This window comes from Choristoneura fumiferana, chromosome 13 (assembly GCF_025370935.1).
Source record: "Choristoneura fumiferana chromosome 13, NRCan_CFum_1, whole genome shotgun sequence".
Lineage (NCBI taxonomy): Eukaryota > Metazoa > Arthropoda > Insecta > Lepidoptera > Tortricidae > Choristoneura > Choristoneura fumiferana.
In genome coordinates this window covers 13,621,008-13,646,353 of record NC_133484.1, presented here as the reverse complement: position 1 = coordinate 13,646,353, position 25,346 = coordinate 13,621,008, and the positions used below count along the sequence as shown (strand labels likewise).

Below are 25,346 nucleotides of genomic sequence, written 5' to 3'. Positions count from 1 at the left end.
CTAATAATTTAGTAAATACCATTTATTATGGCTACTCAGGTTAGAACTATGTCCTAAATTAATCGTAAAGATCTTGCTTACGTCTAGTGGCATGTGCTACTTGGATTAGATCAATGTTACCTAAATTATCCTAACAATTTAGTGTTGTTACGACTAGTGGCATGCTACTTCATCTGATTAGAACTGTTTCCTGAATTAATCCTAATAATTTAGTAAATACCATTTATTATGGCTACTCAGGTTAGAACTATGTCCTAAATTAATCGTAAAGATCTTGCTTACGTCTAGTGGCATGTGCTACTTGGATTAGATCAATGTTACCTAAATTATCCTAACAATTTAGTGTTGTTACGACTAGTGGCATGCTACTTCCTCTGATTAGAACTGTTTCCTGAATTAATCCTAATAATTTAGTAAATACCTATCATGGCTAAGTTATATTAAGTGAGCCCTCTTGGTTTCCCTTTTCATTTCTCGAAAATGTATTGACAGCGACTTCAATGCTTCTATTATCTTTAGCACATATAATAATATACTGGAAGCTTGTTGTCCGTATTTTGGGTATTTCTAAAGATGGTTTTTTATTATTATCCAGTTTTATTCATTTTAATATAGTATTTCTTGTTCGTCAATTGATTTCATATTTTTTATTAGGTATTCAAAAAATTACTAAAAGTATATGCGTTTGTCCGTATCTAACGGTAAACGCCTGTAGTTTGTTTCAATTTTTTTCGGACGAAAATGTTTTTTTTTTTCATTCAGTTAAGATTTTATATTATTCCTTTGGGTTTTAATTCTATTATATTTTGTTTTATTTATGTTGGTGAAGCAAAACAGTAGTCGTAGTTTGATTCTTTTGGAGTTCTACAGCTGCTCAAGTCATGTGACATATTTCTACCTTGTTTTTATTCAAGACTATAAGTAGGTGAGTGGCTGATATGGACGTAATGGTACTTGGGAGTTTATTACGCATACACACACAAATATAATAACACTTTTCATAAAGTTGGAAAATGGGTTGCCAGGGGATTATTTACATCAATTTCATCGAGCTCAAAGGGTTCTGTGAAATTGTTTTTTTTTTCATATAGCAAAAATTTCGTTGTTGCAGTTCTGCAAATGAAATGTAGACATTTGATCTGTTGTTTTTTACTATTATCTTCCACTTAATTTGCAATACTAAATACTAAAAAAGTAAATGGGATATCAATTTAGTAATTTAACACTTAGGTATAAAGGAATGTTTAGAATTGTAAGTAGTTAAGTTTATTTCTAAGTTTTTTTTGTAAGTTTAGTAATTAGGTGTAACGTCAAACTACCAAATTGATAAGCCTTTGTCTGTATATATTTTTGAATAATAAATAAAGTTGTATCCAACTGAGTTATGATCATTTTGTGCACGAAGTGTTCTTCAATCAAAATTCTATATTCCCGGTCCAGACGGAGCGTTTTGCGCGCGAGGGCACTCGCGCTTAGACACTCGCGCGTTCCATAGTGAGAGAATCTGGACAGGGTGTATGGTATGCAGCTCCAGTACCTCGGGAACGCGCGAGTGTCTAACCGCGAGTACCCTCGCGCGCAAAACGCTCCGTCTGGACAGTGTCTGAAGCTAGGATGATCACTAAGAGCCATTACGCACTGTCGCCGAGGGACTGAGTCACCGGGCCGGCGACCAGTCGGCAGTGCGTAACGGCTCTTACGCACAACGCCGCGATAAGCGGCTCCAGTGTACGCTGGACAACTTGTTCTCCAGTGCTGATGCATACTGCAACGGAACAGCAGACCATTCTAGAAGTTTTGTGTACGATTATGGGTTCGATACCGCAAGCCGCGGCATTGTGCGTAACAATCAAGCTTAGAGCTTACAGTTTGAGAATGATATTCAGAAAACTGCCACCCCAGCATCTTATTTATAAAAAACAGTAGGTACATTATAGCAAAGTGTTTTGTAAGCAATATATTTCGGTTTTTTTAGCATTAGAAATAGGGTAAACAATCTTATCCTCCTGACGCCCAAGTCAAATTTTTGTTTTAAGAACGTGAAACTTTATGTCACTTCTGAGAGAGTTTAATGTCAAATTACTGATAAGTCCTTTATAATGGACTTTGGGCGTTAGGAGGTTAACGAGTGTTGTTATTGAAAAACGTTTTAAAAAAATCAGTAACTATTACTTACGATACCAAAATAATGTAAATGAGCATAGTTGGCCTTGCTAATTTTTAAATATTTGCTGTGACTTATTTTCACTCTAACCTTCTCTCTAATGCTAAAAAATGAAGTATAGGTAAAATACTTCAGCGTTTACTATTATGGCGGTTATCACTGCAATAGACAACGCCCTGGTGTGATACGGTTTTTAACTTCAGACTGTAGAATCTTGATTTGTATACAAAAACCGCACCTTGGACTACTCAGACGATGCGTTAAGTGCACTTTCGTAGGCCTGGATTTTGCGGTTTGGAAATGCTAAAATTAGGCACCTATTAATTAGTCATTATAGAACCTGATTGCTATTAACTAACTAAGTCCAAGAAATACGTCAAAATTCGTCATTGAACCGTACGCATCAGTTAGTTCGATTGTAAAATATGTAAAAACAGGATTTATTCATAGTAGTTTCACGATCATTTTAAATTAAGAATACCTATATTTTTTTTCAAAAATAAATTTATCCGTTTGTTAATATCAGTAATAATTATTATCCAAAGGACACACATTTAAAAAAAACTTTTCGCAAATACTAGTAGCAAGTGGAGTGATGGGCTTGAATTTATGTAGCTAGAACTTGGCTTGACACGCTGCCGCGTGTCTAGATATGTATGTTATGTAGTTCAACTTTAGTATCTTCCACAATAAGATTCTTTTGCAGATATTTGAGTTACGAGATAACTATGCCAATCACATTCGCCCGTTTTGTGAATCCTTTATCTTACGATTGGGTTGGGATCCGTCGACAGGTCTCAAAAATAAATTAATAGTATTTATATGTGTTTTTACAAAATATGTAAAAGGGATTTATTTGAAATCGAGAGAAATCGATTACAGTATACTATAAAACTGCTGGTCCATTTTATAGATATCTTTTTAACTGTGCCCAGTCTAAAGGTTACGAATACAATGAATGAATGAAATTTTAGCAAGGTTGCATACTATTAAGATATTAATTCTGATCGTTTATCTGTCAGTATAATTTTCTTCTAGACACGGCAAGGCGCTGCTCTGACAAGAGCAAAAATTACGAGCGTAGAGTTAGGAATCAAGTAGAATTACTGACTTAACAAAACATACGAATATGTTTTAAATAATTAGGAATTTGGAAAATAAGTATAACAACTACATAAAAATAAAACTGTTTAAGTGTCTGAGGTAAGTTGTTTAATAAACACCTTGTATGTTTTTCACATATAAACATTTTACTTATTAAATTTTGGTTTGTAGACATAAATTTTGATTTATAAAGCCATATAAGAAGAAGTAGAAGAAGAATACTTCCCGGTAGAGGTAGAAGGAAGTTGATTGGCAGAGTCTTGATTAATTGAATAAGAATAGTACAGGTCTTGTGGTAAAGAAACGTTGGAGGACCGCGTAAGCAGACTGCTATCTTCATAGGCCGGTACTGGATTTGATGGAATAGTACCAAACCCGTATCCTTCAGATGTATGTGGAAGCGTATTCATTCCAGAAGACTGAGGACTGTAGAACGCATAACTCGTAGAGAATTCCGAAACATCATCTGTCAATTTTAAGCCCGCGCCGTTCGGCACGTAGGCATCTATAGGCAGCGTGGACAAACTATTCAAAGTTGGCATCAGTGAATCATCGTTCGAGTACCGATAACTCTCTTGCAATGGTGAGTAAGCGGTCTTGCTACTTGCCGGATAGTAGGACGAATATGTTAAAGGTGTGTAAGGTGGAAGCGCGCTCGGGTTCTGCGGACCCTTCATGATCATGGTTGGCTTTAATGCATTGACGGAGGAGTATTCCGGCGGCCTGGGTACTGTTTCTTTCGGAGTCAAGGTTATTTTGTGATGTGATAGATGGCCATCTGTAAGCAGACGCCGGTGACGGTCGTGACCACTGCAGCCTCTTCCATGGCTCATCTGATGATCTTGGCCCTTTGAGCTGGTAGAAGAAATATCTTCCACCGACGATGATGGTTTATTATTTTTATTGTCCTTCTTATCTTTCATCCTTCGGTTCTGGAACCAAATTTTAATTTGGCGTTCAGACAGCTGCAAGAAGTTTGCCAATTCGATGCGCCTCGGGCGGCAGAGGTATTTACTCTGGTGAAACTCGTTCTCCAATTCAACCAGCTGTGCGCTGGTGTAAGCAGTTCTGGCCCTTTTTGTAAAGACTTTTTCCGTCGACATGTCTAAAAATAAATTAATAATATTAATATGTGTTTTTGTAAAATACTACATTATAATATGGTCTAAAGATAAGTTTACCAGGCGAAGATTCAGAACCAGTTATAAATTATTTTCAGTAATAAAAGTATTTGTATTTGTAGTAACAGCAGACTGCACTGGCTCCTTAATAAAATTACAATAAATCTTACGTTTTATTTATCAACATAACTGTACCTTTAATAAAAAATAAGATATACCAAGTACATATTTTACCAAAAGTTGATCTTCTTTTTTTATAAGTAAATACAATGAATATATTCAACACACAAGTTAAGAAACAATGTATTTTTTCTTTTTTAATAAAAATGCATAGTTACCTACTATTATAAAAAAACTGCACGACTTTCTAATTTTATTATTGATTATCTTATTAAGTTACAATAGCTCATCTCACGGTAAGAGTAAGTAGCACTTTTTATAGTTAATTTAGGGGCTGTTTCACCACCCATTGATTAATTTTATTTGATGGATAACACATTCTCAAAGTCAAATAAATTTATTCAGTGGATGGTGAAACAGGGGGTTAATGTGGTAAATTTTAAAACATTGAGAAAATATTTAAATTACAGTTAATATGAAGAAATTCAACTGACCTTTTTCTGATGATGCAGTCGCTGTAGAAACAGGAACAGTAGACAGGGACAGTGTTTGGTTATTCCAAGAAGTACTCTATAAATAAATACAGAAGTTTGTTAGCAAAGACTGAACTCGGGAAGGTATAGATGCGAAATGAATACATCAGACAGAACCTATCCAACCTATTTATTTAATAAGTACCTATTAGCAAAGTACAAAAATATTAAATTGTCATTAAGGATCCGGTTGGTCGGTGGCAAATAACGGCAATGCCAAACCAGTTATTAATGGAGTAGTTTTTAACCCCCGACACAAAAGAGGGGTGTTATAAGTTTGACCGCTATGTGTGTCTGTATGTCTGTGCGTCTGTATGTGGCACCGTTGCTCTTAAACGGGTGGACCGATTTGAATGCGGTTTTTTTATTTGAAAGCACGTTTTTTAGCAATAGTTCTTAGATATGTTTTATTATAATCGGTTCAGCCGTTTCAAGATCACCAGCTCTTTTGTTCGCTGCGGTAGGAATCTTAGACGCATAATGGGTGTTTACTTTACTTTCAAACATATTTGGGACATACAATTTGAAACACCCATGTTTGCTATATAACTATGCAAGATTATGGAATTCTCGGCCTGATGCTGCAGCCAGGATATCCAGAACATTAGTAGGTACACTCTTGATAAAACCATAGCAGATATATCGTGTTTGGATTCGATTAGATCACTATTTGTTTCTACATACAATGAAATGGTGAGAGGATGAGCTGATTCTGCAGCCAGGATATCCAGCACACTAGTACACTCTATAAAAAATAATAGCACATATGTCGTGTTTGGATTCGTTTTGATAAGTAATTGATTCTATATACAATGCAGTGGTGGCAACACGACGAGCTGATTCTGCGGCCAGGATATCCAGCGCACCAGTATACTATTGAAAAAATAATACACAAAAGTTAAAAAACATGAAATAAAAAAAAACTTAAACTATAAATTTAACAAACCCCCGACACAAAAAAACGGCAGCAAAAATAAAACAAATGCCTGAAAAAAAAAATGAACGCCGCCAAAAAGAAAACTAAAAGTAAAAAATAATTTGGCAATACCCTTTGAGTATTTATCTATTTATTTATTTATTCTAGATAAATACTAAAAGCACTACCTAGCTGTTGCCCGAACTTCAACTGCGAAGAATTCGTTTATCCCTATCCCGCGGGGACTATGCTGATTTCCCGTAAAATTAGCCTAAGTTAATTTAGTATAAGTACTTGGTAATATTTTTTTTATCTAAGCGTCGCCGGTATAGGTGGGCCGCTAAGGTTAAGTCTTTAAAAATTACAACATTATGTACTTTAGTTTCCTGTTAACCTTAGCGGTCCCCCGACACCGACGACGCTTAGATAAAAAAAATATTACTAGGTACTGTACTAGCTGCTAGAAGCAGCTACTATTTCTGCAGAGATGGCAATTAAATCTAGTTTAAAGAGCTTTAAGCTGCGTTTCCACCAGTAATGTGAGAGGAATGTCTTTTACATGAACCAATAGAAACGCTTCATTTACCTTATTCACCAGAAATGTGCTGTGCGAGGCGAGGTAGATGAAGCATGTGTAGAATTGTAAGTAGGTAAGTTTATGTTTAAGTTGTTTCTAAGTTTAGTAATTGAGTGTAACGTTAAACTACCCAATTGAGATGCCTTTGTCTCTATATATTTCTGAATAATAAATAAAATTTTATCCAACTGAGTTATGATCATTTTTTTCATAAAGTGTTCTTCAATAAAAAATCTATATTCCCGGTCCACACGCGGGAGTGTAACCGCGAGTACCCTCGCGCGCAAAACGCTCCGTCTGGACAGTGTCTGAAGCTAGGGTGATCACTAAGAGCCATTACGCACTGTCGCCGAGAGACTGAGTCACCGGGCGGCGACCAGTCGGCAGTGCGTAACGGCTCTTACGCACAACGCCGCGATAAGCGGCTCCAGTGTACGCTGGACAACTTGTTCTCCAGTGCTGATGCATATTGCAACGGAACAGCAGACCATTCTAGAAGTTTTGTGTACGATTATGGGTTCGATACCGCAAGCTGCGGCATTGTGCGTAATTACAATCAAGCTTAGAGCTTATAGTTTGAGAATGATATTCAGAAAACTGCCACCCCAGCATATTATTTATTAAAAACAGTAGGTACATTACAGCAAAGTGGGATGGGATAAGAAATAGGGTAAACAATCTTATCCTCCCAGCGCCCAAGTCAAATTTTTGTTTTAAGAACGTGAAACTTTGTCATTTCTGAGATAGTTTAATGTCAAATTACTGATAAGTCCTTTATAAAGGACTTTGGGCGCTAGGAGGTTAACGAGTGTTTTTATTGAAAACGTTAAAAAAAAATCAGTAACTATTACTTATGATACCAAAATAATGTAAGTTTTGCTAATTTTTACATGTTTGCTGTGACTTATTTTCAAGTGGTTTTCAATGAAAAGACGTCAAGATCACTTGCCATCTTTCTAATGCTAAAAAATGAAGTATAGGTAAATGTCAAGTGATAGACAAAGACTAAATCATACGTAGATGCTTCAGCGTTTACTATTATGGCGGTTATTATCACTGCAATAGACAACGCCCTGGTGTGATACGGCTTTTAACTTCAGACTGTAGTAGAATCTTGATTTGTATACAAAAACCGCACTTTGGACTACTCAGACGATGCGTTAAGTGCACTTTCGTAGGCCTGGATTTTGTGGTTTGGAAATGCTAAAATTAGGCACCTATTAATTAGTCATTATAGAACCTGATTGTTATTAACTAACTAAGTCCAAGAAATACGTCAAAATTCGTCATTGAACCGGGCGCACCAGTTAGTTCGATTGTGAAATATGTAAAAACAGGATTTATTCGTAGTAGTTTCACAACCATTTTAAATTAAGAATACCTATATTTTTTTTTTTTTCAAAAAGAAATTTACCAGTTTGTTAATATCAGTAGGTAATAATTATTTACCAAAGGACACACAATAAACAAAACTTTTCGCAAATACTAGTAGCAAGTGAAGTGATGGGCTTAAATTTATATAGCTAGAACTTGGCTTGACACGCTGCCGCGTGTCTAGATATGTATGTTATGTAGTACAACTTTAGTATCTTCCACAATAAGATTCTTTTGCAGATATCTGAGTTACGAGATAACTATGCCAATAACATTCGCCCGTTTTGATTTATATGTGTTTTTGCAAAATATGTAAAAGAGATTTATTTGAAAGCCGAGGATAGGGCGCAATGGGGCTCATTGGGGGAGGCCTATGTCTAGTGGTCTGCTTCAGGTTGGTAATGATGAATTAAAACATTGTGTTTAAGGGCGGTAAATAAGGAATTATGAACGAGAGTCTATTAGAAGCCCGAAGTTGAAGACTGAGGGCTTTAATGAGTCGATGTTCGTAATTCTAGTACCGTCCGTGTGACATACAATGTTTTTCATCACATTTGCGAGTAAATTTTTATATTTCTATAAGAAAAAAAATATAATTGTTCCAAATATTGGCGATACCTTATGCTGCGCTCTTAGCAGCGCTGCCCTCCCCCTCCCGCAGCATGCGCTACAACGTGCGTGTGCATGAGGTCCTGCAGCTGCGCGCGCATGGCACAGCAGTATCAGTATTGACTCATTTACCGACCTTGGGCTTCATGACAAGAAAAATTGTACGCGTAATGACTCATTTACCGACCACGGGTTTCATGACAAGCACATTAAGGCCGAGGGTTTTATTTGGGGGGCGACACTGTTTACGAGCAAGTGTGATGATAATATATTTGCAACCCCCAAATAAAACCCTCGACCTTAATGTGCTTGTCATGAAACCCGTGGTCGGTAAATGAGTCCATGCCCGTACTGATGGTGCTGCGCGCGCTGCTGCAGGACCACATGCACACGCACGTTGCGGCGCATGCTGCGGGAGGGGGAGGGGAGGATGGCACTGCCAAGAGCGCAGCCTAAGGTATCGCCAATATTTGGAAGAATAATATTTTTTCTTTTAGAAATAAAATTTTTACTCGCAAATGTGATGAAAAACATTGTATGTCGCGCGGGCGGTACTAGAATTACGAACATCGACTCATTAAAGCCCTCAGTCTTCTACTTCGGGCTTCTAATAGACTCTCGTTCGTAATTACTTATTTACCGCCCTTAAGACACAATGTACTATTTAACTATGCCCAGTCTAAAGGTTACGAATGCAATGAACGAATAAAATTTTAGCAAGGTTGCATACTATTAAGATATTAATTCTGAACGTTTATCTGTCACTTTAATTTTCTTCTAGACACGGCGAAGCGCTGCTTCGACAAGAGAATAAATTACTAGCGTAGAGTTAGGAATCAAGTAGAATTACCGACTTAAAAAAAACATACGAATATGTTTTTAAATAATTAGGGAATTGGAAAATAAGTCTATCAACTAAATTAAAATAAAAATGAAACTGTTTAAGTGTCTGAGGTAAGTTGTTTAATAAACACCTTGTATGTATTTCAAATATAAACATTTTACTAATTAAATTTTGTTTTGTAGACGTAAATTTTGATTCATAAAGCCATATAAGATGAAGAAGAATAATTAAGAAAAGTACGGGTCTTGTGGTAAAGACACGTTGGAGGACCGCGTAAGCAGACTGCTATCCTCATAGGCCGGTGCTGGATTTGATGGAACAGTACCAAACCCATATCAACTCAATTAAAATAAAACTTTTTATGTGTATGAGGTAAATTGTTTAATAAACAGCTTGTATGTTACATAAAGTATAAAAGGAACTTGATCTTGACAAATAGTTTTGAAACGGGGTAACTATTATTATCAGCATAACTATCGTTACATTTCCTTTTATTTCCTTGACGCTTCAGTAACATGAAAAAATTTGTCTGTTTACCCCCGAAGTATTGTTCAAAGACGTATACGTTTCGAGTTTATACAATAAAATCAAACATCTAGACACGCGATAGCTTTCAAGCCAAGTTCAAGCTAACAGAACTGGGAGCAGCACTGTGTGTTATTACACGAACCATTTGGAGCCACTTTTGTCCCTCTCATAACTCAAAAACTATTTTACATAAACATGTCAAATTTGGCTCGATTATTGAAACTTACGAAATACACATGTGCTCCAAATTTCATAAACACACCTCAAACAGTTATTTATGATATTATTGTCCAAAAATCGTATTTTTTATCACTGATTGACCTAAAGATCAAACCCAGTTCCAGATGATCTAGAAAGTTTCAATTTGGCATCCAGATAGGTAGTTGGGTGAATACAAAGGAATAAAGCAGAAATTACTTAGTTAATTTTTATCATTTTGTTATAATTTTTCAATTAATTGATTCTAATGGGAAGGAACAGTTACTTATAATGCCTGTACTTACTTATGAAGTGCCTGTAATGTCTGTATATTTTTTATGGTTTATTTTTTTATCTTTATCCATTCTTCTCATGTTGTCATGAACAAAATGTTTTCTTTCTTTATCTTTTATTTTATAATATTGAACTTGGCTCTTATTCCACATTATTTTTTTGTTTGGATACATTCTTAAATCTAACTATACTTATAGTATAAAAATATTTACAATAATTTAACATTTACATTTTTTACAATAAAATATTAATTCTTAAATCTAAATATACCTAAGGTACTAAAGTGTTACAACATTCATCTACAACAATGTAGATACAGCAACTTACACTGTTCAGTGAGCAGAACCAGATCTAAGACTGATCCTAATAAATATTTTAAATACACATAATGACACTGTACGTACATGTGGTGGAATTTTGAGGCCTCCTGAAAGCCAAAGGCTCGCTTTACGTATTGCTACCATTGTCTCAAAAAGGCCACTGCCATTTATTTATCTTTAATTTTTGATTAAATTCTTGTGTTTGAGTAAGGAATTAAAAAAGTTTCATAGTCCTTAACTTTCTAGATCAGACTAGCCACAATTAGGACTTAAGTTAAATTCGGAATAAATAATAGAAAAGTTAAGGACCATGATGCCTAATTTTTTTGAAAACCTGTCATTATATGTGCGGTTCCTTGTGTGATTAAGAGCTTATTAAAAAACACTGATAACACCCACGTCCTTAAAAGAAATTTGCAACAAAATAGCAAACTGATAAAAAGAGGCTAATTAATACAAAAAGAATCATGACCCTGTCACATTTTTTTTTTCTAAAAAACATTAAACCTACACATGCTAAGTATTACACTTTTGAGAAATCGTTAAAAGAAGTTTGAAACTAATTTTAAAGATGTTACCATTGAAAGTTACATAGATTACATAGATGATGGTTGATTATGTATCTCAAGGTATTTTTCTTTGTCAGTTATGGTTTTGTTAGTGCGACTTCCAGATCGTGAAAAATTAGCCTTTGATTAGAGCAAGTCGCTTATAAGAACGAAATGAAGAAAAAATAATTTTGGGACTGTTCTTTAATATGTTGTAATCTGAACCATTGTACATAGTTGGGGGTATATGAATTTACATCTTAGATAGATATAAAATCATAAAGTCATCGAAATATGTTTTCTTTCATTAAAATGTCAAAATTACTAAATTATTCACCTTACCCTATAACATTATATTATTTTCGTATAGTGACATCTAAATTATGTTTAAGCTGTCTACACAAGTATCACAAAAATGTAATTTTTATTCTACATGTCTTATTTTTTATTCATAAACGATTTGAGTTACATAAAAATCAGAAATTGACTCCCGTACATTTAGGAAATGGGTCCTTATGACCAATCACAGGCAAAATATATTGATAATTACAGAAAGTGTAAATTTTCATTAAAATCGAGCGCTCCCCCCCCCCTCCTCTGAAATCTAAACTGCTGGTGAAAAATTAGAAAACATTTAGAATGGTAGTAAGTATATCAAATTGACAAGGAAAATTATAACTGCTAAGATTGCTTGAGAAATATTTAGTAGTTTTAATAGTAAATAGCAGCCTAAGGTATAAAATATACCAAAAGTTGGTAGATTTCGTAATTTAATACGAAATCCTTTGAAAAATATTACCTTATTTTGTTATAAGTGTACCCATATCACTTTAACTTACTTATAAGCAAAAGTTGCAAATAAATTGATCATTTTTTTATCAATATTTTTATTATTCCTGTATGTGCTCTGCCATAAGGACCCTTTTCTACTTTGAACCCAATTTTGTAGAAATACTTTACGTACATTAGTGAAACCAATTCGTATATTTTACTATTTTGCATAGAATAAAAGAATTGTAAATAGAAAAAAAAAATTGTAATTTCGAAGGATTTTACAAAAACGGCAATATCTCAGTGACTAGAAACTGCCATAAGGACCCTTTTGTGATGGATCGACACATATAAACATTTTACCAATTAAATATTGGTTTATAAAGCCATATAAGAAGAAGAAGAAGAAGAATACTTCCCGGTAGAGGTAGAAGGAAGTTGATTGGCAGAGTCTTGATTAGGTAAAAAAGAAAAGTACGGGTCTTGTGGTAAAGACACGTTGGAGGACCGCGTAACCAGACTGCTATCTTCATAGGCCGGTGCTGGATTTGATGGAATAGTACCAAACCCATATCCTTCAGATGTATGAGGAAGCGTATTCATTCCAGAAGACTGAGGACTGTAGAACGCATAACTTGTAGGGATTTTCGAAACATCATCTGTGAATTTTAAGCCCGCGCCGTTCGGCACGTAGGCATCGATAGGCAGCGTGGACAAACTATTCAAAGTTGGCATCAGTGAATCATCGTTCGAGTACCGATAACTCTCTTGCAATGGTGAGTAAGCGGTCTTGCTACTTGCCGGATAGTAGGACGAATATCTTAAAGGTGTGTAAGGTGGCGCGCTCGGGTTCTGCGGACCCTTCATGACTGGCTTTAATGCATTGATTGAGGAGTAATCCGGCGGCCTGGGTACTGTTTCGTTCGGAGTCAAGGTTATTTTGTGATGTGATAGATGGCCATCTGTAAGCAGACGTCGGTGACGGTCGTGACCACTACAGCCTCTTCCATGGCTCATCTTGTGGTCTTGGCCCTTTGAGCTGGTAGAAGGATTATCTTCCACCGAAGATGATGGTTTATTATTTTTATTGTCCTTCTTATGTTTCATCCTTCGGTTCTGGAACCAAATTTTAATTTGGCGTTCAGACAGCTGCAAGAAGTTTGCCAATTCGATGCGCCTCGGGCGGCAGAGGTATTTACTCTGGTGAAACTCGTTCTCTAATTCAACCAGCTGTGCGCTGGTGTAAGCAGTTCTGGCCCTTTTTGTAAATATTTTTTCCGTCGACATGTCTAAAAATAAATTAATAGTATTAATATGTGTTTTTGTAAAATACTACATATAATATGGTCTAAAGAAAAGTTTAACAGGCGAAGATTCAGAACCAAAGTTATAAATTAGTTTCAGTATTAAAAGTTATTTGTAGTAACAGCAGACTGCACTGGCTTCTTAATAAAATCACAATAAATTTTACGTTTTATTTATCGTCATAACTGAACCTTTAATAAAAAATAAGAAATGCCAAGTCCATATTTTACCAAAAGTTGATCTTCTTTTTTTATAAGTAAATACAATGAATATATTCAACACACTAGTTAAGAAACAATGTAATTTTTCTATTTTAATAAAAACGCATAGTTACCTTCTATTGTAAAAAAAACTTCACGACTTTCTAATTTTACTATTGCTTATCAATATTAAGTTACATTAGCTTTTTTTAATTTTTTTTATTCGACTGGATGGCAAGCAAGCAAGTGGGTCTCCTGATGGTAATAGATCACCACCGCCCATAGACACCTCATGGTATGAGTAGCAGTTTTTATATATAATTTAGGGGCTGTTTCACCACCCATTGATTAATTTTATTTGACGGATAACACATTCTATCCGTCAAATAAATTTAATCAGTGGATGGTGAAACGGGGGGTTAATGTGGTAAATTTTAAAACATTGAGAAAATATTTAAATTACAGTTAATGTGAAAAAATTCAACTGACCTTTTTCTGATGACGCAGTCGCTGTAGTAACAGGAACAGTAGACAGGGACAGTGTTTGGTTATTCCAAGAAGTACTCTATAAATAAATACAGAAATTTGTTAGCACGACTGATCTCGGGACGGTATAGATGCGAAATGAATATATCACAACCTATTCAACCTATTTATTTATTAAGTACCTATTGGCAAAGTACAACAATATTAAATTGTCATTAAGGATCCGGTTGGTCGGTGGCAAATTACGGCAATGCCAAACCAGTTATGGGGTAGTTCCTTGGGTAAAAAAATATTATTCTAGTCCTAATCTGTCAGTGAGAATAGTACCAGAAAAGCGCGTCAAAGCTCGGGAGTGGGAGGGGGGCGCGTGACGTCACGCCTTGCTAAAAGGTGCCCCATGGCGTGAACTGTGTATGATGACGTATCCAAAATGGCAAAATCGGAACCATTATAGTTTCTCCATGTCTGTCTGACTGTCTATCTGTCCGTCCGTCCATGGCTTTGATCATCATCAGAGACTATCAGTGCTAGAAAGCTGTAATTTTGCACGGATGTATGTAGCAACTGTGCCGGATAAATAATAAGAGAGCATTGAAAAAAAAAAACTTTTTTTGGTGTACAGTCAGCATCAAAAGTAGCTGTACAATTTTGTACTTTATCGTTTTACAGCCAGGTACTATAGTCAATGTGTCAATGCGACAGAGTAAAAAAGTGATCCGCTACTATTGATGCTGACTGCTGCTGCTGCACTACATAACATACTCGTACTCGTAACATAGACGTACAGTGGAGGTGTTTTTTTTTCTCACCTAACTCTGTAAGTGTAGCGTAGCGTAGTTTCGCCATGTCTGTCCGTCTGTCTGTCTGTCTGTCCGCGCGTAAGCTCAGAGACCGTAAGTACTAGAAAGCTGTAATTTGACATGAATATACATATCAGTCACGCCGACAAAGTGGTAGTACAATAAAAAAAAGTAAAAAAAAATTTTTTTAAGGTATCTCCCATAGACGTAAAGTGGGAATGATTTTATTTTTCTCGACTAACCCTATATTGTGGGGTATCGTTGGATAAGTTTTTTAAAACAATTGGGGGGTTGCTAAGGCAATCTTTCTAGTGCAAATTTTCATTGAAATCGAGCGTCCCCCCCCTCTAAAATCTAAACTGTTGGGTGGAAAAATTTGAAAAAATTCAGAATGGTATTAAAATATATCAAATTTACAAGGAAAATTATAGCGGCTAAGATTGCTTGAGAATTATTAGTAGTTTAAGAGTAAATAGCAGCATAATACGAATAATACGAAATCCTTAGAAAAATATTATTTGATTTTTTCGTAATGGCTACGGAACCCTATTCTGGGCGTGTACGACACGCTCTTGGCCGGTTTTTTTTAAACCATTGCGAATTTGTGAAGACATTTTTTCGACTCAGTGATCTGTTTGCGAAATATTTAACTTTAAACTGCAAATTTTCATTATAATCGAGCGTCCCACCCCCTCTGAAAACTAAACTGTTTGTTTGAAAATTTGGAAATATTCATGATGGCAGTAAACTTAGTATACCAAATTTACAACGAAAACTATACGGCTAAGTTTGTTTGAGAATTATTAGTTGTTTTATTAGCCTAAGTTATAAAATACACCAAAACAGAAAAAAATCCGTACAAAATACAAAATACTCAGAAAAATATTACTTGATTTTTCGTAACGGCTACGGAATCCTACATTGAGTGTGTCCAACACGCTCTTGGCCGGTTTTTGGTTTATTTGGCAAAAGATAAAATAATGTCCAATTTTTTTTGGTAATTTAACTGACTAGTCTGCTAATTAGAATAGTTAGAATTATTTAGGTCATAAGCCTACTATGGTATTCAAAAGTAAAATGATTTCTTATCACTAGGCAGAAAAGATTTTGATCAGAATAATATGTTGAACTTACATGTTTCTCAGAACTTATATTATTTGTATCTTGTGGATTCGGTAAACAGTACGATGGTCCGGATTTGCTGGTTTCAGTTGCAAGTTCATTTGATTCAGTCGGGAATCGGTTTTGAGGACAGTTTATGGTGTCATACATAGAAATTTGATAATTATTATGTCGTGGATCAATATCAGCCTGGATGATTGTTGGGTTACAAGTGGTTGGCAATCCAAATACGTCAACACTATAACTTGGAAAATCTCGTGAATTAAAGTCGTGTATGTATCCAGGAGGTACGGCTGACAAAACTTTACTATCCAGAAACGCGTTATCACTTGAACTAAAGGTTATGTTTTCTGAAAGAATGTTTCCCACACTATGTGACGTGAAGACGTTGTTGTCACGATTTTGTAGCACTTGACTGGGCACTGCTAAGTCCGAAATCGGCGATAGAAAGGACTCCCTGGAGCCGTCCGAATGCGTTGATGGCGGCGACGGAGTCAAAGACGACATTTTTATTATCCGTGTAGGTATAACTTAAACCACTTCACTTGACAGTTGAAAACGTGACAGTTCCAAAGTCGCAAATATTCTAATAAACTTTAACTGATTTATTAAAATAAAATAAATTATCCGGAGCGTCCGTACTCTTCGAAGACAAATGCTTGTTTACAAAATGTTTTTTGGTTCACCTGACCATCTATCTATATTTATAGTTTATTAAGTAAGTAATGAGTTCGTTTGTTTGTGTGTGCGTTAGGTCGTTTGTTTGTGTGCGATAAGGACGGCATACCGGGCTTCTGATAGTAAATGGACTCAAGATTGTTGGAAGTTCCTCCCCCCCTGCATTTCGGTAGCTAAAACGCTTGTCACATCTATCAGGTTCAACTATGTTTTGGTACGTAAGAGAGATAAGCAATCCTAGTCTTGGTGCACTTTTGTGCCTTTAATTTAATGGATATTTAGGTAGGTATATCTTACTATTAATGATAGCTTTACCTAGTGTCTGCAATGTTTGCGTGCTGAATGAATTAATGAAAAGTTTATTGCTGGGATGCGAGTCATTACAGTCAAGCAGCAAAAATTGGTTTTATAATTATCCTGGAACCACCATTTTATCAGGACTATAACGGGATAGTAAGGTCTTATAACAACGGAAAAGGGCCCCATTTATAGGCATACTTTTTCTTGTAAGACATCCATAATAGACTTGGTGACTACCACTTAGCTAATAATTATCCCTATAGTCGGACTACGCAGAACTAACTACTCCCCGCGAAGTCAACTATAAGCGCCTTACAGAACCACACACGACTAACGTGCTGCGTGCTTCTGTTACAAGCTCTTTCAAAAACAGTAGGGAATCATAAAGTGAACGTGGTCATTGGAGCGCATATTGCAAAAATATACAAATATTTGATATTTGATGAAAAGGTAAGTTACCTTAGTTAATTTTCCTGAATAATGTATCTACAGTGTGGCATAATTAATAAACCTTTTTTCGACGAAGTATATTATGTATTATATCTATTGCCTATTCTATATCTATTCTATTCTATATGTATTCGCCTCTTGAAATTAGTGTTTAAAATAAGTTGCATTTGAAAACAATATATTCATTTTAATAAGGCATACAATGAAAAGTTGCCATTTTTTTACAATTAGCCTTCCGAAGTCCATTACAAAACCGTTATATAGACGTTCTTGGTTTTAAAATGGTTTGGATTAGAGGCACACCATCGCCATATTGTTAGGAATTAGGGTTCCACAATTATATTAAACATTCATAAATTCATATGTTAAACTGGAAGTCTGGAATCGTCTTCAACATCACGTTCTTCTTCGTGTGAAGAATCCCCACTAATGCTCTTCTCGTGGATTAAATATAAACTAGCATTGTTTTGTCCAGAACCATCAATAATATAAATATTAATATTTTGTGTACAATTTACAAATTAACTATTTTGTCCGGAACCTTCGCCAACTTCTACGATACTTCCTTTGCCCGATATAAAGCTAGAACCTGACAAGTGAATTACTGTTGATGTTTTGTGAATTTTTCAACCGCTTCCATTTCCTCAAAATTATTTTTTTGTAAAAGATTTGTATCCAAATTTTGTAACAGGAAGTAATAGTAAGTCACAAAATTTAAAACCACAAGCCACTTGTAGGCAACTATGTAAGTATAGCTTACCAGAACAAGTATACTCAAGCGTGTTTACACCTTTGCAGTACTTTTATAGGACATTAGCTTAGCTTATACTGTGCTGTTAATTTAGGTCTATAAGCGGTAATAAGTTAACGTATAAGGACGGACGTACTACAAGAATAACTAGACTCCGTGCATGCTATAATAAGCGGAGCAGCAAATTCTAAAACCACTAAGAAACAATTATTAGTGCTGCAGGCCTATAAAGTGTGCACTATAGGATAATTTTGTTGCATGTATTTTCTAAAAATCCCATCACAGTCAGCCGTATTCCGGCATAAGTTGCAGAGTTGTCAGCTGCAGCAGTTCATGACCGGTTACGGTGCTTCAAATGATCTACACACGAGTCTATTGCCAAGGTAATAATAGCGTGTTTAGATAATTTTGAACATTACAACTGCTCATTTACTTCTTCTGCTAACTGTTCAATAATAATAAGTATGCTATCCTAAACTTATAATATTTTGTTGGTCGTTACATACCAATCTAAGGTAATCAGAATATTTTCCTAATAAATCTCCATAAATATTCTTTTAAATTAGGTATACTTAATAACAATTTTGTCTAGCAACCAATATCGAAAATACAAACTGAGACATGGATGCACAGAAAAACCAGAAAAAGAGACCAGCGCTGGTCTCTTTTTCTGGTTTTTCTGTGCATCCATGTCTCAGTTTGTATTTTCGATATGGTTTCACGGGATACCCGTAAAAGTAACAAATTTGGAGTTGAAATAAAAAATACAAAAAGACTCCAAAAAACCAATCATAGCAACCAATATTTTACCTACTTTGTTATAACAAGTACCTAACCTGACCTACGTTAATTTTTTTAGGGATAGTGTTACTTTTTACTCTGAAGAGTTATTTTCAGAATCTGTTTTGTTGTTCCATAGAAAAAACAAACAAATAAACGCACAAACAAACATGTTTACTTCTTCATTCTATTGTTTTATTTGCTTACTTAAATAGATAGATTAGCGATCACAATTTTTTAGGTACATTTGAGTTGCTTAAAATATATTATAAAAAACTTAACTTAAAAATTAAAAAAAACTCCTGACATAAAAAAACGCCCGAAAAATAACGCTGCTAAAAAGATAATTAAAAAGTAAAAAGAATTGTGCACTACCTAGCTGTTGCCCGCGACTTCATCTGCGAAGAATTCGTTTATACCTATCCCGCGGGGACTAGCTGATTTCCCGCAAAATTAGCCTAAGTTAATTTAGTATAAGTACCTATCTAGTAATATTTTTTATCTAAGCGTCGTCGGTGTCGGGGGACCGCTAAGGTTAACAGGAAACTAAAGTACATATGTTGTATTTTTTAAAGTATTAACGATTTGCGGGAAATCAGCATAGTCCCCGCGCGATAGGGAAAAACGAAGTCTTCGCAGATTAAGTCGCGGGCAACAGCTAGGCAGTGCACAATTATTTTTTACTTTTTAGTTATCTTTTTTTAGCGGCGTTTTTTTATGTCGGGGGTTTTTTAAATTTTTAATTTAAGTTTTTTTATTTCATGTTTTTTAAACTTTGATATATATACTTTTTAAAGTGTACTAGTGTGTTGGATATCCTGGCTGTAGCATCAGCTCGTCGTGTTGCCACCACCGCATTGTATGTAGAATCAATTACTGATTAAAACGAATCCAAACACGACATATGTGCTATTATTTTTTATAGAATGTACTAGTGTGCTGGATATCCTGGCTGCAGCATCAGTTCATCCTGTTGCCACCATTGCATTGTATGTAGAATCAAATACTGATCGAAACGAATCCAAACACGATGTATCTGCTATGGTTTTATCAAGAGTTTACCTACTAGTGTTCTGGATATGCTGGCTGCAGCATCAGGCCGAGAATTCCATAATCTTGCATAGTTATATAGCATATATGGGTGTTTCAAATTTTAGGTCCCAAATATGTTTGGAAGTTAAGTAAATACCCGTTATGCGTCTAAGATTCCTACCGCAGCGAACAAAAGAGCTGATGATCTTGAAACGGCTGAATCAATTTTGATAAAACATGTCTAAGAACCATCGCTAGAAAACCTGCTTTCAAATAAAAAAAACCGCATTCAAATCGGTCCACCCGTTTAAGAGCTACGGTGTCACAGACAGACACAGAGACAGACACACAGACAGACACACAGACAGACACACATAGCGGTCAAACTTATAACACCCCTCTTTTTGCGTCGGGGGTTAAAAAACTGACCAAGTGCTTATCGGGCTACGCAAAGAAGGGTTCCGTATCAATTCTCTTAGCTGTAATAAAAACTTGCACTTTTAAGCATAATATTTTAGAAACGGATCTATAAATCGAAAAATAGTCTACAAACTTATGTTTTTCAAATTTCAAAAATATTTAGGTACGACGAGCGAAGCGAGGAGTTAGTATGAATTGTGACCACAACGCACGAGCCGAGCGAGCGAAGAGAGCGTGCCGCGGCAGCGGCCGGCGAAGTGCCAGAACCGATATGGCGGTGTTTCATGATATGCCTAGGAGTTTCATGATCTGCCAAAACTGGCCAAATCATGAAATGGCGGCGTTTCATGATATGCCTAGGAATTTCATAATTTGCCTAAACGACACTTGGCAAATTGTTAAACGGTGAGTTTTGCAACACCAGGGGTATTGCAAATGCGTTGCCAACCTAAATGCCTAAGATGGGTTACCTCTAGTGCCAGTAATTTCACCGGCTCACTTACTCTCCATGCCGAAAAACAACAGTGCAGCACTGCTGCTCCACGGCAGGGTTAGCAAGCAAGATGGTAGTAGCAATCCGAGCGGACCTTGCTTGGTCTTCTCTGGGAAAACGCTTATTATCGAGTTTTAGTCCGAGCTAAGCTCGGTTGCCCAGTTACTAATCATAAACTTTATAATACGCCTTAATAGTGCTAGCGGTACGCCCCGAAATTCAACAAAATGCCGCACATGGCGTTAGAGGCATGAAAATCGGATCTTTAGGCGATATGCATCAATTTGACCCGTAGCACGAAAAAAAAAAAAAAAAAGGAGAGGAGTTATGACGTCATCTTTTTTTGTATGGGAAAAATAAAACTTTTGCTCTGAAACCTATCGTGTGTGGTATTTAATGAAAGGAACACATCATCATTATATTTTAGTCACCTGTTTTAAATAAAAATAAAAATCATTTTCAAAACATACCCCCACCAACCATACCCCTGGTGTTGCAGATGTTTATGGGCGGTGGTGATCTATTACCATCAGGAGACCCACTTGCTCGTTTGCCATCCAGTCGAATAAAAAAAAAACAAGTTTGGGCTCCTCCAGATATGATGCGTTTCAATCATTATTTGTAAAATATACCTACCTCCCATAGAGTGGGGGTAATTTTTTTTTCTCATCCAAGCCTATGGGGTATCGTTGGATAGGTCTTTTAAAACCATTAGGGGTTTGCTAAGACGGTTTTTCGATTCATTGTTTTTTTGCGAAATATTCAATTTAAAGTGCAAATTTTCATTAAAATCGAGCGTCGTCCCCCCTCTAAAATCTAACCCGTGGGTGGAAAATTTGAAAAAATTCAGGTTGGTAGGAAGTATATCAAACTTTCAAGAAAAACTATAACGGCTAAGTTTGTTTGAGAATTATTAGTAGTTTTACTCTTAAATAGCAGCCTAAGGTATAAAATATTCCTAAACTTGGAAGGTTATCCGTATAAAATACGAAATCCTTAGAAAAAAATTACTTAATTTTTTCGTAATGACTACGGAACCCTATTTTGGGCGTGTCCGACACGCTTTTGGCCGGTTTTTTAATACGTCATAAATAGTAAAGGAACCTTTTATATTATGTTCCTTGCTGCTACGGAACCCTTCATGGGCGAGTCCGACTCGTACTTGGCCGCTTTTTTTTTTTCGTGCTACGGGTCAAATTGATTCTTATGGCCTAAAGATCAATCCTTCCGATTTTCATGCTTTTAACACCATGTGCAGCATTTTTTGGCGTACCGCTAGCACTATTAAACATTAGTTTCTTCATAGCAATTGGTTTGAATTCTGTATCTATTTGATCGGTAATTATGAAATAGGCCGTGGTAGCCTATATGTATAGTGGTTTGACAATGGTCTCTCAAGCAGAGGGTCGTGGGTTCAAGCCCGACTGAGCTAGAGTTTATGCGCAAAATTGCATTAGAAATATATCACAAACTTTACGGCGAAATTCAATGATAATGTGAATTTCTCAATTCGAACTGGGTCTCCTGTCCGGCTGGAAACTGCAGCCCAAGACCTCTCATTCTAACAGGAGGCCTATGTGCCCTGCAGTAGGACGTAAATTGGCCTAAATGATGATAATGATCTGTTTGATCAGTAATTAAATTTTTTTGAGAATTTAGTGTCAAAACGTATGCAATTTCCCAGAAACGACTTTTTGGTCCGACGAATAGGAATGTATTTTTGTTTTGTACAAACGGTCGTTTATAAATCCAGTTTTAGCAGCCCCTCTACTTCTAAACAAAATGTATGCAGCGTAGGCTCATTTTTATATTAGGGTTCCGTCGTCAACTAGGAACCCTTATAGTTCGCCATGTCTGTCCGTCTGTCTGTCTGTATGTCTATCTGTCCGCGGCTAAGCTCAGAGACCGTAAGTACCTACTAGAAATCTGTAACATAGCATGAATATACCTGCATAATAATATCAGTCACGCCGATAAAGTGGTAAAATAAAAAAAAAACATTTTTAGGGTAGCTACCTCCTATAGTCGTGAAGCGGGTGTGATTTTTTTTCTCGACTAACTCTATAGTTTAGGGTATCGTTAGATATTTTAAAACCATTGGGAGGTTGCTAAGACGATTTTTATGCTTTATGTTTTTGAAAAAATCATGTATGTTAGGAAGAACATATGTGATTTTCCCACTAACGTCGATAAGCCAAAGGCTACTAGAAACACAGAGAAGCTTAAAGTTCCATCTTACAGACTGGCTAAAACCAAAAAGTCGTTTCTGGAAATTGTATACGTTTTTATAATAAAATTCCAAAAGTATTATAAATGAAACGGATACAAAATCCAGATCTATTGTCAAGAAGACATTAATATCTAAGGTGTATTATAAAATTAATGATTTTATCATGGACAGGGATATTTGGAAATAATTCCGATCCGCATTAGCGATCCCTTCAAATAGCGAACCTACTGTTTTAAAAATAAAGTTGTGTTAAATACTTGTGATGTATACATATCATTTAATAATATTGTAAATCTGTTTAAAAAAAATATAACTCGTTGAGTTTCTTGCCGGATTCCTCTCAACAGAGGTTTTTCCGAACCGGTGGTAGATTTTTTTTGACATTCATAAGTGCTTGTTATAGCCTAAATTGAATAAAGATATTTTAACTTTGGCTTTGACTTTAGATTCAGTGATCTGTTTGCGAAATATTAAATCGAGCGTCCCCCCCCCCTCCAAAATCTTAGCAGTTGGGTGAAAAAAATTGAAAAAAAAAGAATGGTAGTAAATATATCAAATTTACAAGAAAAATTATAACGGCTAAGATTTCTTGAGAATTATTAGTATTTTAAGAGTAAATAGCAACCTAAAACATAAGACATACGTAAACTTGGAAGATTCCGTACACAATATGAATCCTTAGAAAAATATTATTTTTTCTCTTGGCCGGTTTGTGGCTGGTAGGACGGAAGGCGGAGCTTTAGACCACAATAGCGATAGCGCATCAGTATTAATTATTGGAGAATGGAACCACGATAAATCATACTACCTCAGATATCAGGACAGGAGTCAGAATCTGGTTTACATACTAGGCAAACGAATCACCACTGGGAGCCTAGTCTAAATTTTTTTGGGTATTTCAGAAATACCATTTTATTTTATAGGGTTCCGTGCCTTAAATGAAAAAAATACGGGACCTTTATAAGATCACTAGTGTGATGTCTGCCTATCCTAGCCAATTTGCTGTGAAGCTAAGCTCCGAATCGGTTCAGGATTGAGTTGAAAATTGGCATACATATTAAAGTCGATGACCTAAAGACAGGCGTACAACGTTAATAAATAAAATTAAAAACATGGGCCCACTTTTTGGGGGAAAATTAGGTTTTTTTTTAATATAATTCTAGGATTAATTGATTTTTCATTTAAGAAAATTGACGAAAATTGCCCAATATTCCCTTATCTCCGAAACAACGTACATCTTAAAGTTAATAGATTCTAAGGTATAGATTACCTATAAAACCTAATGAAAACCTGTGTGTAATGATAAGAACTCGAAGTAGTCGCCGTGTATAGTCGGAGTCATTCATTCATATTATTGAATCATTCGGTACAAACATCTGATTTAAAATATTTTATATTATTTCTAGTCATTTTTAACACAAAAACTAACAATTATTTGTGCTCATATAACCATTTTACTTGTCTAACATTAACCTACTTAATGTTGGTGATAAAAGAACTTGATTTGCCGTAAGACGGGTTCAACACCCAGACCGCAATCACTTAGGTGAGGAACCAAGTGATACTCAAGTCATTAAGATAACTAGATACACGGTGCCAAACCTGTGTTTAAATTATCTGTCTCTGTCATAAATGAACGTGACAGGTCTATAAGTTTTCTAAAAAGGGGATGGTAGAGTCGAGTTATTATTCTTCCGATGAAAAGTTCAATCAAAAATAATGAACACACTTTTACGCAGTTAACAATAGAGTTGTGTTCACATATTTTTGAATAAAATTGCTCTCAGTATAAGAACTCGACTGTACTAGTAGATATAAATCAAATTTGTGTGTCTTTGTCAATCTAGCTATCTGTAGCTTCTCAATGAACAGACCGATTGGCACGTGAATGTTTCTAATTTAAAACACAACCGTTCTTATCTAAATTTTATCAAAATCTATTCAGACGTTTTTGAGAGTGTGCTTTAAAATATTTTGGACTCTGGTTTTGCATCGGTACGATAGTAAACAAATTCAGTACGTTAGGCGCAGGTGCGGCCATAGTTCGGAAGTCATCTGCTAAGAGATCATTGTGCTTGGTGATGGATTACCCTCGCCCGTGAGAGTCTCATGCGCAGGCGGCTTAGCGATCTATACCGGATACGTGGGCTGGATCGTCACGGTTAGGGAAGCCATTAATTTGTTCAAAATTAAAGTATTTATCCTCTAGGAAGACCTTAAATGGAATTTTACATGTAAGGGCGTTTTACATGTAATTTTTTACACTTACAACTAACGC

General features: G+C 35.7%; 2 protein-coding genes across 2 annotated transcripts; both read right to left on the bottom strand.

Annotated features, from left to right (window-relative positions):
* Positions 1–1,071: 1,071 nt before the first annotated feature.
* On the bottom strand, positions 1,072–6,279 carry LOC141434094 (uncharacterized). The gene is made up of 2 exons (XM_074096378.1): positions 5,004–6,279; positions 1,072–4,373 (listed from the first exon to the last, which is right to left on the bottom strand). The coding sequence occupies exon 2, from the start codon at positions 4,369–4,371 to the stop codon at positions 3,454–3,456; it is 918 nt and encodes a 305-aa protein (XP_073952479.1). The 5' UTR covers positions 4,372–4,373; positions 5,004–6,279; the 3' UTR covers positions 1,072–3,453.
* A 3,449-nt stretch (positions 6,280–9,728) lies between these two features.
* LOC141434092 (uncharacterized) lies at positions 9,729–16,590 on the bottom strand. Its single transcript, XM_074096375.1, has 3 exons — positions 15,947–16,590; positions 14,016–14,091; positions 9,729–13,310 (listed from the first exon to the last, which is right to left on the bottom strand). The coding sequence occupies exons 1-3, from the start codon at positions 16,439–16,441 to the stop codon at positions 12,400–12,402; spliced, it is 1,482 nt and encodes a 493-aa protein (XP_073952476.1). The 5' UTR covers positions 16,442–16,590; the 3' UTR covers positions 9,729–12,399.
* Between the last annotated feature and the right edge of the window lie 8,756 nt (positions 16,591–25,346).

Bases quoted from the DNA above. Each gene is read 5' to 3' on its own strand.
- LOC141434092 (XM_074096375.1), bottom strand. From the start codon at position 16,441: ATGTCGTCTTTGACTCCGTCGCCGCCATCAACGCATTCGGACGGCTCC. The intron at 14,092-15,946 runs GTAAGTTCAACA...ATTTATTTATAG, and splicing joins ATATAAGTTCTGAGAAACAT to AGTACTTCTTGGAATAACCA. The intron at 13,311-14,015 runs GTCAGTTGAATT...ATTTATTTTTAG, and splicing joins GACTGCGTCATCAGAAAAAG to ACATGTCGACGGAAAAAATA.
- LOC141434094 (XM_074096378.1), bottom strand. From the start codon at position 4,371: ATGTCGACGGAAAAAGTCTTTACAAAAAGGGCCAGAACTGCTTACACC.